Source organism: Ammodytes marinus (genome assembly GCF_949987685.1).
Source record: "Ammodytes marinus genome assembly, chromosome: 5".
Classification (NCBI taxonomy): domain Eukaryota; kingdom Metazoa; phylum Chordata; class Actinopteri; order Uranoscopiformes; family Ammodytidae; genus Ammodytes; species Ammodytes marinus.
This window is the reverse complement of record NC_137234.1, coordinates 15,795,301-15,809,132: the sequence shown is the minus strand read 5'-3', so window position 1 is coordinate 15,809,132 and position 13,832 is coordinate 15,795,301. Positions and strand designations below refer to the sequence as shown.

Below are 13,832 nucleotides of genomic sequence, written 5' to 3'. Positions count from 1 at the left end.
TGAAATGTGATGAAAATGCAAAGAAAGTGCAATTCAAACTGGATGAACTCAAACAACTGCATGAAAATGCAAATGCAACACATGAGTCAGTGATGGTTTTACTTCCCAAAGAGGAAAAGGTAACACAAAATGAATGGTTTGGACGCATAATAAAACACAACACAGACTTCACTGATGATGTCCAAACATGGCTCTCTGAGATTGAAGGACCCTGTCAGCAAGCAAGAAAGGTGACTACAGATGTGTTAACTGCACAATCAGTCATCTTTCCCATTCCAACTGAAGAGGAGGCACCTGTTGAATTAAAGGGAAATATACCACACTCTGATGTTCAACCTGCCATTCCTTCCCAACAGAATAAAGCGATATCTGACATGCAGGATGAAATAAATCCAAGTGACAGTGTGTCAAATATTACAAACCGGAGTCACAAATCACATTCTTCATGCTCAAGATTGTCCACCACCTCATCTGCATGCATCAAGGCTGAGGCTGAAATGGCTGCTCTTATTGTGCAACAACAAATGCTTAAAGATAAACATGCCATAGAAGCACAAGAGGAGCAGCTAAGGAGGAAAAAAGAGCAACTGGAACTGGATGGAAACCTTGCTGCTACAATGGCAAAAATGAAAATTCTCAGAGCCTCAAGTAGATCTGGTGTGCGTAGCCACCGATCAAGAGCGTCAGATGGTATGAACTCATATATGGTGAAAACACAACATGAAAATAGAACAAAAATGATTGCCACTGCTGACGGAGACATTACGCAAACCCAATCTCTCCCCACAGTGCCAGTGACAGTCCAGTCAAATACATTGACTATGGATGCACATGTTACAGTACCTACAACATTGCCTGCTCCAAGCAATGGTGAACAGAGTAATATGATTCATATCATGGAAAAGCAAAATGACATCACTGCATTAATGGTCCAGCAACAGTCTCTCTCTTTAATGCCCAAGAAAGAGATTCGTCGTTTTGATGGTGACCCACTTCAATTTCAAACATTCATAAAATCCTTTGAACACAATATTGAAAGCAAGAACCCAAACCCCACAGATTGTCTTTATTATCTCGAACAGTATACAGAAGCACAACCTAGAGAAATGGTGAGGAGCTGCCTTCATATGACAGCAGAAAGAGGATTCAGGAAGGCAAAGTCCTTACTGCAGGAGCACTTTGGCAACGAGCATAAAATCGCTACAGCCTACATGGAGAAGGCTCTTTCATGGTCGTCAATAAAACCAGATGACACAAAAACATTACAAGCATACACTCTGTTTCTAAGAGGATGTTGCAATGCCATGGAAGATGTCAACAACATGCAGGAGCTCAACATGTCTGCTAATCTGCTAATTATCATAAAGAAGCTGCCATATCGACTGAGGGATAAATGGAGATCTGTGGCATGTGATTTTCAGGAAAGGTACAAACAAAGAGCTACCTTCAGGGATCTGGTTAATTACCTGGAAAAACAAGTGAGGATTGCAACTGATCCAGTGTTTGGAGACATCAGAGACACTCCAACACCAAGCAAGGATGGAAGGAGTTTTATGTCAAAACCACAGCATCCAAGAATCAAAGGAAGTGCATTTGCTACCACTGTGACAGTTGCACATGAGAAACATGGAAATGGACCTAGGAAAATGGAGAGTTGGCCGGCTGTAAAAAGGTGTATGTTCTGTGGAGGTGGACATGCTTTGGAGGTGTGTTTCCTATTGGAAAAGAAAGCACATCATGAGAAAATCACTTTCTTAAAAGAAAATGGAGCCTGCTTTGGTTGTCTGCAGAAGGGACACATGAGTAAGGACTGCAGGAAGCGACTCAGCTGCAACATATGCAATTTGAAGCATCCTCGGATGCTGCATATCCACCAAAGAAGGAACGAAATGGACAAACATCAATCTCCAACAAAAGAAGAAGCCGACATCGGAGCCATAGCCTCGGTACAGACAAGTGGTCTTACTGGGGCCGGTGAAGACAACTGCAAACTCTCAATAGTGCCTGTGAAAGTAAAGGCAAAGAAGGGGAACACAACAGTGCATACATATGCATTTCTTGACCCGGGAAGCACTGCGTCATTTTGCACATTGGGGCTAATGACTAAACTCAATCTCCAGGGAAGAAAATCAAATATTCTTCTGAGAACAATGGGTCAAAGGAAGGTCGTGGAAACCAGCATTGTTTCAGGCCTAGAGGTAACAGGACTGAATGGCACTGAGTTCTGTGATCTCCCATGTGTGTACACACAGAAGACAATGCCTGTGCACAAAGGAAACATCCCACATCAAAATGACATCAAACAGTGGTCTCATTTGAAGAATATTCACTTACCTGAACTGGACTGTGAGATTGAGTTGCTGATTGGCTCTGATGTACCAAAGGCTCTTGAACCACTTCAAGTCATTAGAAGTGTGGGAGATGGACCGTATGCCGTTAAAACATTGCTCGGCTGGACAGTTAATGGACCTCTGGGAGGAAAATATGATTATGCTCAGGAGCAGTCAGACATCAGTGTTAACAGGATATCAGTTGTTACACTTGATGAGCAGTGGGAGCAGCAGTACAAGATTGACTTTCCTGAGTGTGTCAAAGATGACCAAGAACCTTCAAAAGAAGATCAGCAGTTCTTGGAGTTGGTTTCAGCATCTGCAAAGCTGGTAAATGGACATTACTGCTTTGGCTTACCATTGAAGGACAGGAAAATCTGCTTGCCTGACAATAAGAACTGCGCTGAACAGAGGACACTAAACTTAAAAAGGCGTTTCCAGAGAGATCCATGCTATCACTTGGAGTACACCAACTTCATGTCTGACATGCTATCCAAGGGTTATGCAGAGAAAGTACCAGAAGGGATCTTGGAACGTAGTGATGGCAGAAAATGGTATCTACCACACCATGGAGTTTTGCATCCACAAAAGAAAAAACTTCGAGTAGTCTTCGACTGTGGAGCTACATATCGGGGAGTTTCACTGAACTCTCAGCTCTTACAGGGGCCAGACCTCACCTGCACCTTGATTGGAGTCATAGCTAGATTCCGTAAAGAACCTGTTGTCATTGCTGCGGATATCGAAGCGATGTTCCTCCAAGTGCAAGTACCAAAGGAAGATCGGGACCTGCTACGGTTCGTCTGGTGGCCTGATGGAGATTACAGTCAGAACATGGTGGAATACAGAATGACGGTGCATTTATTTGGAGCAACATCATCTCCAAGTTGTGCAAATTTTGCCCTGAGGAAATGTGCTGAAGACAACACTGGCCAGTTCAGCCCACAAACTATCAACACCATCTTGAACAACTTTTATGTGGATGACTGCCTCGCTTCAGCAGCTTCAGAAGAGGACGCAATAGCTCTTTATCACGAGTTAAGAGCCATTTGCTCCAAGGGAGGCTTTGTACTCACCAAGTGGATAAGCAATAGTCGTCATGTATTGGCTGCCATACCTGAAACGGAAAGAGCAAAAGAAATGAAGGATCTGGATTTGGACCATGACAAATTACCTGTGGAGAGGATGTTAGGTGTACAATGGTGTGTTCAGTCTGACGTCTTCAAGTTCAGAATCATCCTCAAAAACAGACCACTGACAAGACGAGGGATTTTGTCGACTGTCAGCTCTGTATATGATCCCCTTGGAATGTTGGCACCAGTAGTCCTGACTGCAAAAAGGATCCTACAGGAATTGTGTCGGGAAAAGACTGGTTGGGATGATGTGATACCAGACTCTTTTGTGCAGGAATGGATGAGCTGGATTCAGGAACTCCATAACTTGGAAGACTTTAAAGTCAATAGATGCTTCAAACCTACAAACTTCGGAACGGTAACATCTGCCCAGCTACACCATTTTGCTGATGCATGTCAGGATGGTTATGGAACTGTGAGTTATTTGTTACTGCATGACAACCATGGCCAAACACATTGTGCATTTGTGATGGGAAAGGCCAGAGTGGCTCCTTTGAAGCCAGTCACTATCCCTCGCATGGAGTTGACTGCTGCTACCATGGCAGGCAGAATGGACACAATATTGAGGAAAGAGCTGCAGATGGAACTAGCAGACTCTACATTTTGGACTGATAGCACCTCTGTGCTCAAGTACATAAAGAACAGGACCACACGATTTCGAACATTCGTGGCTAACAGAGTGACTGAAATTGCCAAAGCCTCAGATGAACATCAGTGGAGGTATGTCAACACAAATGACAATCCCGCAGACATGGCTTCCAGAGGTGGGAAAGTTAAAGCTTTCCTAAAGAAGGAAATGTGGGTGTACGGACCTCCGTTTCTTCTTGGTCCTCAGGAAGAGTGGCCTCAGAACCCTGATGGATTGGATGCAATTTCACCAAAGGACTCTGAAGTCAAGAGCATAACCGTAAATGCCGCTCAAATAACACTTGAAGTAGTGGATCCAACAACCAACTTCATCCATTACTTCTCATCCTGGAATCAGTTGAAAAGGGCAGTAGCATGGATGCTCAGAATTAAAGGACTGCTTCTGCAACGAGTCAGGAAGAGAAGAACGACAGAAATGGTCCAACATAAGACGCAACTTCACCCCAGGAGACATCGTCGTCATTGTGGATGATTCAGCACCTCGCAACTCCTGGTTGACTGGAAGGATTGTGGAGACCATGATGGACAAAAAGGGACTTGTACGTCAGCTTCGGATCAAGTCCAAGACCGGATTTCTGACCAGGCCCATCAACAAAGTCTGCCTACTACTGGAGGCAGAGGATCATTGACTGACCCAAACAAACTTTTGACCTCTTGACTTTGTTCCTGGAGACATGACTTTGACTAATCACTCTTTCTTTGGATTACAAATAATGAAGAAAGAAGATCAAGAAAATATATTTACTGTGTTGATTGTCATGTCAAATGGGTAATTATTATTTGAATTTGAAACATAATAATTAGGGGCCGGAATTGTAGGGGCCAAAATTGTTTATTTTGAAAAGTTATACACTTCCGTTTTGATTGACACATGTGGGTGTGGGTGTGGTTTATATACCGGGGCACTTGTGGCGGGCGAGGGTTAGGATACAAAGGGGGTTAGTGGCGCACCTGTTTTATTTTCTGTTTACCGTCAACTTATCGTCAACAACGTCAAATAACCTTCAATTACAGCAGTTTATATTTTATTTGTTTATTTTCAACACCATCTACATGTTCTCATTCATCCGTTGTAATTCTGCCTTTCATTCATTAAACTCTTTAAACTATACTCATCACCGGAGTTGGAGATTTGTTTGGACGCGTAACTGCCTGGAGCCCATTAAGCCTCTTAGCGGCCTTTATTGGAGAGCAGTCGCTACAGTACAAATTCAACCTTTTACCTGATGTTGGTGATGGATGATAATTCAGCGATCCACAAAGTGATATTAATTCATCCAGTTGGGAGCATTAATCCCTCTACCACACTCAATGGCAATCCATCTACCAGTTGAGATATTTCACTAGACAAAGACCAATGGCAACCTCATGGTGCCGCTAGAGGAAAAAATCAAGGGATCAACAAAGTCATTAGGGTTCACCCTTTGGGAACCAGTACTATTTGTGCCAAATTTCAATGCAATGCATCCAATAGTTGTTTTGATATTTCACTCTGGATCAAAGTTGAGAACCATCTCTTCAGCCATGACACCAGCATGACTGAAAACCAATATATTATTTTTCGGACCTACAGTATACAGTTGGGTGATGAAAATGTTAGAACAGGGATTATTTCATATTTAGGTTTGACAACAGAATCATACACATTTGATTCTGGGTAGCATATCAAAGGGTCCACATGGGTCGGGAACCTCTGCTCCAAGATATATGTCTTTAATTTTTCATTTGTTATAAAGCTGTCTTAGACATAAAGTGACATACACACAAACAAACACACCTGAGATACCACAGTTTATTTGATCTATTTCATCTGTGATAAAGAAAGGTTATGCCACATCAGATTCCTGGGTTATTGAAGAGCAATTAGTCATCTGAATTGACTGTAACACTTAAAATACGCCAGCACGATACAGTGAGTATCATCAATATGTTCGTATTTCTCGGTTTTAAGTTCAACGCGTAAAAAATGACCACATGCGGTGGAAAAGTGTTGTACCTTCAGGTTTGGCGATACTTGTGTAGAGTAAAAGGTTGTTGCTCTTCTGTAATTAAAAGACAATCTGTCCTTTTTGCTGTTCCAGTGATTGTGGAACGTGACTGTATATCACTCTGTTATATGCATTACTGTTTAAATCTATGATAAAACGTATGTGAATGACCTCTGCCTGCAGCATTCAAACACTATTTTTGTAGTAGGCTAGTATAAGAGAGAGTGACCTGCTCTTTATATGAACATGGGAAAGTATTTTGTACTTTGTTGTTAATTCACCTCTCTGAGCTGTGCTGTACATTTTGTACATGCAACCCTGCATATTTGTCAATGTGGAACAGTGTAACCCTGTCAAAAAGAGGAAAAAAAGCTGTTTATCAAGCTTAAACACAAAATGCTACAACAGTGTGGTCCTGAAACCATGACTTAGAGTTAGGACGCAACTTCAAAGTGTTTTGCATTTATACTGTAATCCTGTCTATAACCATTTCTGTTAGCAGGAATATAGTAATGTAGTGCTTATTCTGTGAATACTTGTATGTATTTTTACTATGTATGTACAGTACACTTTTGAAGCTCAAGTGGCAGGCATGCAACACCCTCACAGACAGAATAATACTATATACTTATACTGTATACACTTATACATGCACATACTCTTATAAGGTATATAAACAAATAAACATCTTGCTGTTAGCAATACCCAGTGGTATGAAAATTATCTTTCAACCCTCATGTTTCCACACCTTAAGAAATATTCCCAGTTTTGTAAGAAAACAATTGAAAAGACAACAAAAGAATCGAGATGATGATGACAATAACGACAAATAACCATAAATATGTTTCCCAGTTACCTCTTGCTAATAAATCCATTTTATATCAGGGGCATTTTGTCTCAAGTGTTTTTGTACATCATCTATCAGTTGACATAGTGCTTGCTCAGAACGAAATAAACTATAATCTGAAAGTATTTCACCACCATCAGCATCACTCGGTCCTAGCAAGCGACAATATAGCCTGACAGTGGACAAAAATATGAAAAAGATCAGAATACACAATTTGACACTTTTTAGGATATAATGTGACACTTGTCCAGAGTTTAATGATAGGGTAATGCATCTGATAGTTTTAGTAAACATAACTTAGATAGTGTATACACAACATAATTGATCATAATTATTTGAATTAAGATTAAGACTATATATTTGGACAAAGGGGCACTTTTCATGAAAGGGCAACAAAAGTATAATTTCCACTGAATGGTACAGTTTGGTATGGTATAGCCCGCAATTATTAGCTTTTCCACTGTCAAAAGTGGGAAAGGGTAGGAAAATGAGCGTATACTTTGCAGTATCTTTTGTGCTGGCCTGTTTGCTCTGGCCCAGCAGCTACAATCAAATCAGATGGGAACATTGTAGCCCACCAATACATTAAATAAAGAGAAAGAACATGACACAGTAAGGGCAGCACACTGTAATTTTTTTTTCAAACTCTTGCAGAGGAGATTACACACCTCTCTCACCATCTCTTGAACGGAAATGTCAACAATTAAATTTACTGCAGTGTGTAGCACCACCCTATTGGGACCCTTTGGGATGGCTTGGTAGGCTACCCCATCAAAGGGTCACAAAAATAGGTACAGCACGGTTTGATTAAGTTGGTAACTTACCACATTTTTGACAGTGGAAACTCAAATAAAGGTTTGCCGTGCAATGATATGATAGGCTATCCATGTCCACCAAGGTAATTTAGCATGATCTGAAGTAGGTATAGGCTACTTCTAAAATAAAACCCCTGAGGGCCAGACATGGGCTGTGCAATATGGAAGGGGCCCGTTTGACTCTCTGACCGCCCCCACTCCCAGTAGGCCTAATTTACGCCCATGGTTCGAAGTATGCAGCAGAAGGGAAACTACGCTTAGTAGCCTAGGGGTTGAACAGGCAGCTGTTCATCTACTTCATTTCACTTTTCTGTTATCGCGGCTGAAGTGGAGTTGAGTGATCATGATGAATACTCTGATTTTGTGCGCTTTTCTGACCGCAGCTTCAGCTTTTCAACTGCCCGAAGAAGGTAAGAAACTGCGACCGACCTTTATGTAGCGATCAAATACTTTTGTAACCTTCCATAACCTGCCATGGCGTCAATCCGCCTGCATATAGGCTAGCCTTACTTGTAAATTCTCTGTACTGTACTACTAGCCTACATACTACATTTTGACAACTTAAATTGTTTTCAGGCGAATTTCACTTCAAGTCCTGGATGGCCCAGGTAGGTTTAAACATCTCTCAAACGCTGTGTAACAAGTGCATGCACTATGTTCTATGTATGAGGTTCACTGTATGAGGAAGTATCCTGCAATTAAATAAATCACTGTATCATCGTCACTTGATTACAACAGTACCAGCAGCTCATCACCCTCCATAAGTATGGTTATAACTGTAGAGAAAATTAACTTTTAGAGATGCCCACTCATAATACATATATTACACATGATAGCTTTAATCAACAGGCACTAGAATATACACATATTACACATTATAGCTTTAATCAGGAGACCCTACATGTAAGGAAGTCACATAAGACGGTTTGAATCACCAGACAATCTTATTGCGGTTGTTTGTACAGAGAAGTAGAAACTGACACATGTAGGACTTTTACTGACCCATAGCACTGTGAGATTGCAGAAGTGAAACGTGGAGAGAACTTTGGTTGACCTTAAACACACACTCACTTAGAATAAGACAGAGTTGGATAATGAAGATGTACACTGTTGCATGACAAGACGTGCCTATTGACACCATTGACAGTTGAACATGTACCAGGCACCAGATTAGATTAGATTGACAAGGGCCCCCCCACTTCTTGCACACATACAACATGCATACATCGTCACTGATAAGAAGAGAAGGATGACCCCTGTACGAGAGAGAGCCGGTTTGAGTGGCCATACTCAGTGCTCTGGGACCAGGCCACGTAAATTAACTACGCCCCGCCTGCATCATGTTTTGACTTTGACCTATGAGACCTCACAAGAGGAATCTCTATATATACTATGCGCATCTTTGTCTAAGCGCCTTCTTCTGGGAATTTAACTCTAGGTTGACTTCTCAAATCTAGGTCCGTGCACGTATAACTGTACGGAGTCATCTATTCTGCTTTTGGTGAAATAAATATCACTCTATTAACTTTAACCTCCTGACTGGAAACTCTGTCCTTTACGCATCCTGGTTGTCTTATTTTCACAACATAACCTACCTATTATTGACAGCAGTCTCCCTCTTGTACAGCACAACCGAGTGTACAGCATGAAGCAGTACTATGAGAGATTTGAGATATTCACAGAGAACAAGAGGAGGATTGACAAACACAATGCAGGAAATCATTCTTTCACCAGTAAGAACAGATTGTTATTGCATTTACACGTTTTTTCACAAGGTCCAAAGTAGAACTACAGTATAGTTGAGTTATTTTCTGATCTCTTTCTGCAGTGGCCCTGAACCAGTTTTCAGACATGACATTTACCGAATTTCGAAAGTCTTTGCTCTGGTCTGAGCCACAGGTACAGTAGCCTAATGTCCATGGACGTCGATTTGGCTAAACAAGTGGGGGGGACAAACAGGCATTCTGGAGTGCATTTTCAAAAGTGGGGGGGACAATGAGGAAACATCTTTTTTTCTCTTTAGTGCAGGTAATGAACGGTTCTGAAAGACGGCATACCCGCTCACTAATGAATACAATGTATACAAAACACTGATGTCTGACACATTTGATGAAAAAAGCATTTTCAAAAAGCAGCGGACATATGAGCCACTAGCTGCTCCCCGTAGCCCAACCAAACATGACGTAAACAAAGGGAGCTTGGGAAGGTAGTTCCGACTAGAGTTGCTGGACGGGTCCCGGGATTTCGGGATTCCCGCGAAATGAGTCAGTCCGGGAGTACCGGAAATTGGCCACGGGACCCGTCCTCCCGTTTTTCAATTCTTTTTAATTCATTAATAGTGGCCTTTACTAATAAAATGTACTCTCGCCATCATGGCCTTTTCATAAGGGAGGCTTTTGACGTGTCTGGTAATACATTTTCAATGACATGCAAGTGGAGAGAGACGCACTACCGTTCTACAGACGTGGCGACAAGCGGCCGCACTAAACTGTTGTTACGTCTGTAACGCAGCTATTCACATGCGAGTGGAGAGAGAAGAGTCCGCAGTTCTACAGACGGAGCGACAAGCGGCCGCACAGCTAAACTGTCACGTCTGTGCTCCTCTCTCTCTCTCACACACACACACACACACACACACGCACCTGCAGCCTGGCACAGCTGAACAGTGTTTTACTTTTCTCTCCTCAATGAGATGGTGATATTCACCATTCTTCTGTATTCAAGTCAAGATTGTATGATGAACATAAAGCAGCCTGTTTCTTTTGCTGCTTTCTCTTGTAGCGACATGAATCTAATGAGATGAAACAGCTGGAGCATCGCTGTTCGCCCCGTTCCTTCCACCAAACACTAAAGTGAAACCTAGACCTAATCCACAAAGTAGACATTTAAACCAACCCAAACTGAATAACTAATCCACTTATTAACTAAACAAATGTTAACACTATGAGTAGATATTTAACAGCAGCGACACAGGCTTGTAAACAAAAGTTGTTTCCATGGTTACCGCACGGCGTTTCCTCGCGGAGCCTCCTATCTCCACCGGCCGAGTGCACAGACAGAACGTCTCCTCCCGTCTGAAAACGCCTATAGATGACTTGACTTTTAATGCCCTTAGTTCATTCTAGAGCTAGCATCCATTCTGCCCTGGGCTTGAGGCTATAACGTGCCCAATAAAGAGAGAGAGAGAGAGAGAGAGAGAGAGAGAGAGAGAGAGAGAGAGAGAGAGAGAGACCTTGACGCTGTGTTTTAATACGGCTGGACGCACTCCATGTCCGGCTTAAAAAGTGGGGGGGACAAAATGAGTCTTGACGAAAAGTGGGGGGTACATGTACCCCCCATACCCCCCGTAATCGACGTCTATGCTAATGTCAGTAGTAGTAGTAGTTTACAAATCTGTTACAAATGATGGTAGTAATTTTAAACAATGCCTCTTATAGAACTGCTCTGCAACCAAGGGGAACTACGTCAGCAGCAACGGACCACATCCAGCCTCTGTTGACTGGAGAAAGAAAGGAAACTATGTGACGGATGTGAAGAATCAGGTGAGGTTTAAGTGCACAAAAATCCACACACAACTGTCAATAAACAATAAGATTTCACTAACTGGGGGTCAGGCGGCCTATTTGGGGGATTTTGCAGATACGATAACTGTGTCCCAAATCCATGCAAAATGCGGTTTCCAAGCAAGTTTTGAGTTTATAGTATGTTCACACAGCGAAAGTGACACAATATACAGTAGTAATTAATAACTTTTCCTACTGTGACATGTCAAAATGTCTTCCATCAGAAGTCTTTTGTTGTGGGTTTGTATAAATGAGATAAATAAAATTCCAAAAGGAGGCATTGAAAAAAACCCATTTGATAATAAAATCCCGGAGATGTTGCTGTAGTTTGCGCACATGTTTTCATGCATTCACCTCTTCAGATGCAACATTTCTTTGTTTATTATATCTCAGAAAATTTCACATTGTTTAACCTTTTTTTTTATTTTTCACAAAGGGAAGTTGTGGTAGTTGCTGGACTTTTTCGACAACTGGCTGTTTGGAGTCTGTTACTGCTATCAAAACAGGAAAGCTGATACCACTGGTGACTTTCACTTCTCTATTAAAAATGCTGCTCTTGTACAAACAGTTTGTCAAAGTATGGCAATAGAATTGACTGTAATGTATAACACATTTTTGTCTGACCTATAGTCAGAACAACAGCTGGTTGACTGCGCCCAAGACTTCAACAACCATGGATGTAACGGGTGAGAGTCAAACACATGTTCCCTAAAGCTTTTGATCATTTTTTCCCCTGGAACTACTGCTGTGTGCATCACTGCAGACTGCAGACACATATTTATAATGAGATCTTGCTTTGTCTACCAGCGGCCTTCCCAGTCAAGCATTTGAATACATCATGTACAACAAGGGATTGATGACAGAGACAGACTACCCATACACTGCATATGTAACAAAATTATATCCCATCTTACACTAAACAAAATGAAATACTGCACAAAACGGAATTTAAAATAAAATATTTAAATGGATTTTGACTGTTCAATTGTTGTTGTTCTTTTATATAAGCAGGCGGATACTTGTGTGTATAAAGCTGAACTGGCAGCTGCCTTTGTGAAGGACGTGATGAACATAACAGAGGTGAGAGAACATCAGAGTATTTTTTTCAAGATGGAAGTCTTTGCTGAACACCTGTGGGTTAATACGTTTTTCGGTGTTGCAGTACGATGAAATGGGGATGTTGGATGCGGTCGCCACGCGCAATCCTGTCAGTCTGGCCTTTGAAGTGACCTCTGATTTCATGCATTACTCCCGGGGCGTATACACCAGGTGAGGAGAGGTCACAGAAACTGTTATGTAATTGATTTTTTCTGTTGTTTTGTTTGTGCTGTATTACACTTAAACTTTGATCCATAAATATGAGTGAAAGGTTGGTTTCAATAGATTGACCCAGGCCTAGAAGGTCATTTGGCCGAGTCCCTATCAGTTTGACGACACCTCAATCCATATTCTTCATACATGTTTACAATATTTTACAATATGTCTTTTTTTAGATTTGTCTGCAATGATTGTACATAATGTGGCAAACTGGTCAGACCTATTTGTTTGACGTTTGACCTCAAATATGAGGCATAAACGTTTCTAAAAAATGTCACTTAGTTACTAGAGAATAAACAAATTGTCTGTGCGTGTAAATCACTCTAAAACGCTGATGGATTTGAAAGTGGTTTAGTTCCTAATTCTTAATACAAACGGTCATGTGTATAAAGTTGGGTTTTACTTCCTCCTCTTCCTCCTTTCAGCACTGAATGCCACAGCACACCAGACAAGGTGAACCATGCTGTGTTAGCGGTCGGGTATGGACTGGAGAATAGCTCCCCTTACTGGATAGTAAAGAACTCATGGGGATCCAGTTGGGGCATCGACGGGTAAGTCTTATAATTAATCAGGAATAATTAAGCAGGGGAAAAAATACTAAATGTGTATCAACCACAGAAAGATAATAATTCTCTTCTTACAGATATTTCCTCATTGAACGTGGGAGGAACATGTGTGGACTCGCTGCCTGTTCATCATTCCCGCTGGTGTGATTTCAGTCTGAATGCAAACTTAAAAAAGGGAAGAGAAGAAAATGGGACAGAATTTTGTTTTGCACAATGAAGTAAGCAATATGATAAGATTGAACAAGTCATAGGCCTACTCATATCTACATTAATCATTACATCTGAAATAACCATGTATCAATTTAATTCATTATTGTTCATTTCATAAATAAAAACTATCTATATCAATAAATATAAAAATCCGTTTATCTAAGTCTGTCATCGATTGTCATCTGTCAGTGTTGTAATCGATTGCAGAATGCCCAATAAATAACATTAAAGATTGACAAATATTTCTATGATTAGGCTACAGAAAACCAACTCATGAAAGAGAGTGCACACATGAAATAGTTTGACCTCTGTGATGTGGGATATATTATATTAGGACTTGAGGACATATGAGTTGACTAATTTCAGCAGATTTCAGATTAAATATGCCAAGAAACATGTTGTGGTCCAAAGATGTTAG

At 41.2% G+C, this 13,832-nt stretch overlaps 1 protein-coding gene across 2 annotated transcripts; it reads left to right on the top strand.

Annotated features, from left to right (window-relative positions):
- Positions 1–8,035: 8,035 nt before the first annotated feature.
- On the top strand, positions 8,036–13,623 carry ctsh (cathepsin H). 2 transcript variants are annotated; one of them, XM_080027115.1, is made up of 12 exons: positions 8,036–8,168; positions 8,335–8,366; positions 9,386–9,491; positions 9,587–9,657; positions 11,196–11,300; positions 11,758–11,844; positions 11,952–12,007; positions 12,129–12,210; positions 12,333–12,401; positions 12,484–12,590; positions 13,064–13,189; positions 13,282–13,623. In XM_080027115.1, exons 1-12 carry the CDS (start codon positions 8,102–8,104, stop codon positions 13,349–13,351), a joined length of 978 nt encoding a protein of 325 aa, XP_079883241.1. In that variant the 5' UTR covers positions 8,036–8,101; the 3' UTR covers positions 13,352–13,623. The 2 variants fall into 2 exon arrangements, with proteins under 2 accessions (XP_079883241.1, XP_079883240.1); XM_080027114.1 differs by having other exon boundaries at positions 12,330–12,401.
- The last annotated feature ends 209 nt before the right edge of the window (positions 13,624–13,832 follow it).

Bases quoted from the DNA above. Each gene is read 5' to 3' on its own strand.
- ctsh (XM_080027114.1), top strand. From the start codon at position 8,102: ATGATGAATACTCTGATTTTGTGCGCTTTTCTGACCGCAGCTTCAGCT. The intron at 12,211-12,329 runs GTAACAAAATTA...CTTTTATATAAG, and splicing joins ACTACCCATACACTGCATAT to CAGGCGGATACTTGTGTGTA. The intron at 13,190-13,281 runs GTAAGTCTTATA...CTCTTCTTACAG, and splicing joins TCCAGTTGGGGCATCGACGG to ATATTTCCTCATTGAACGTG.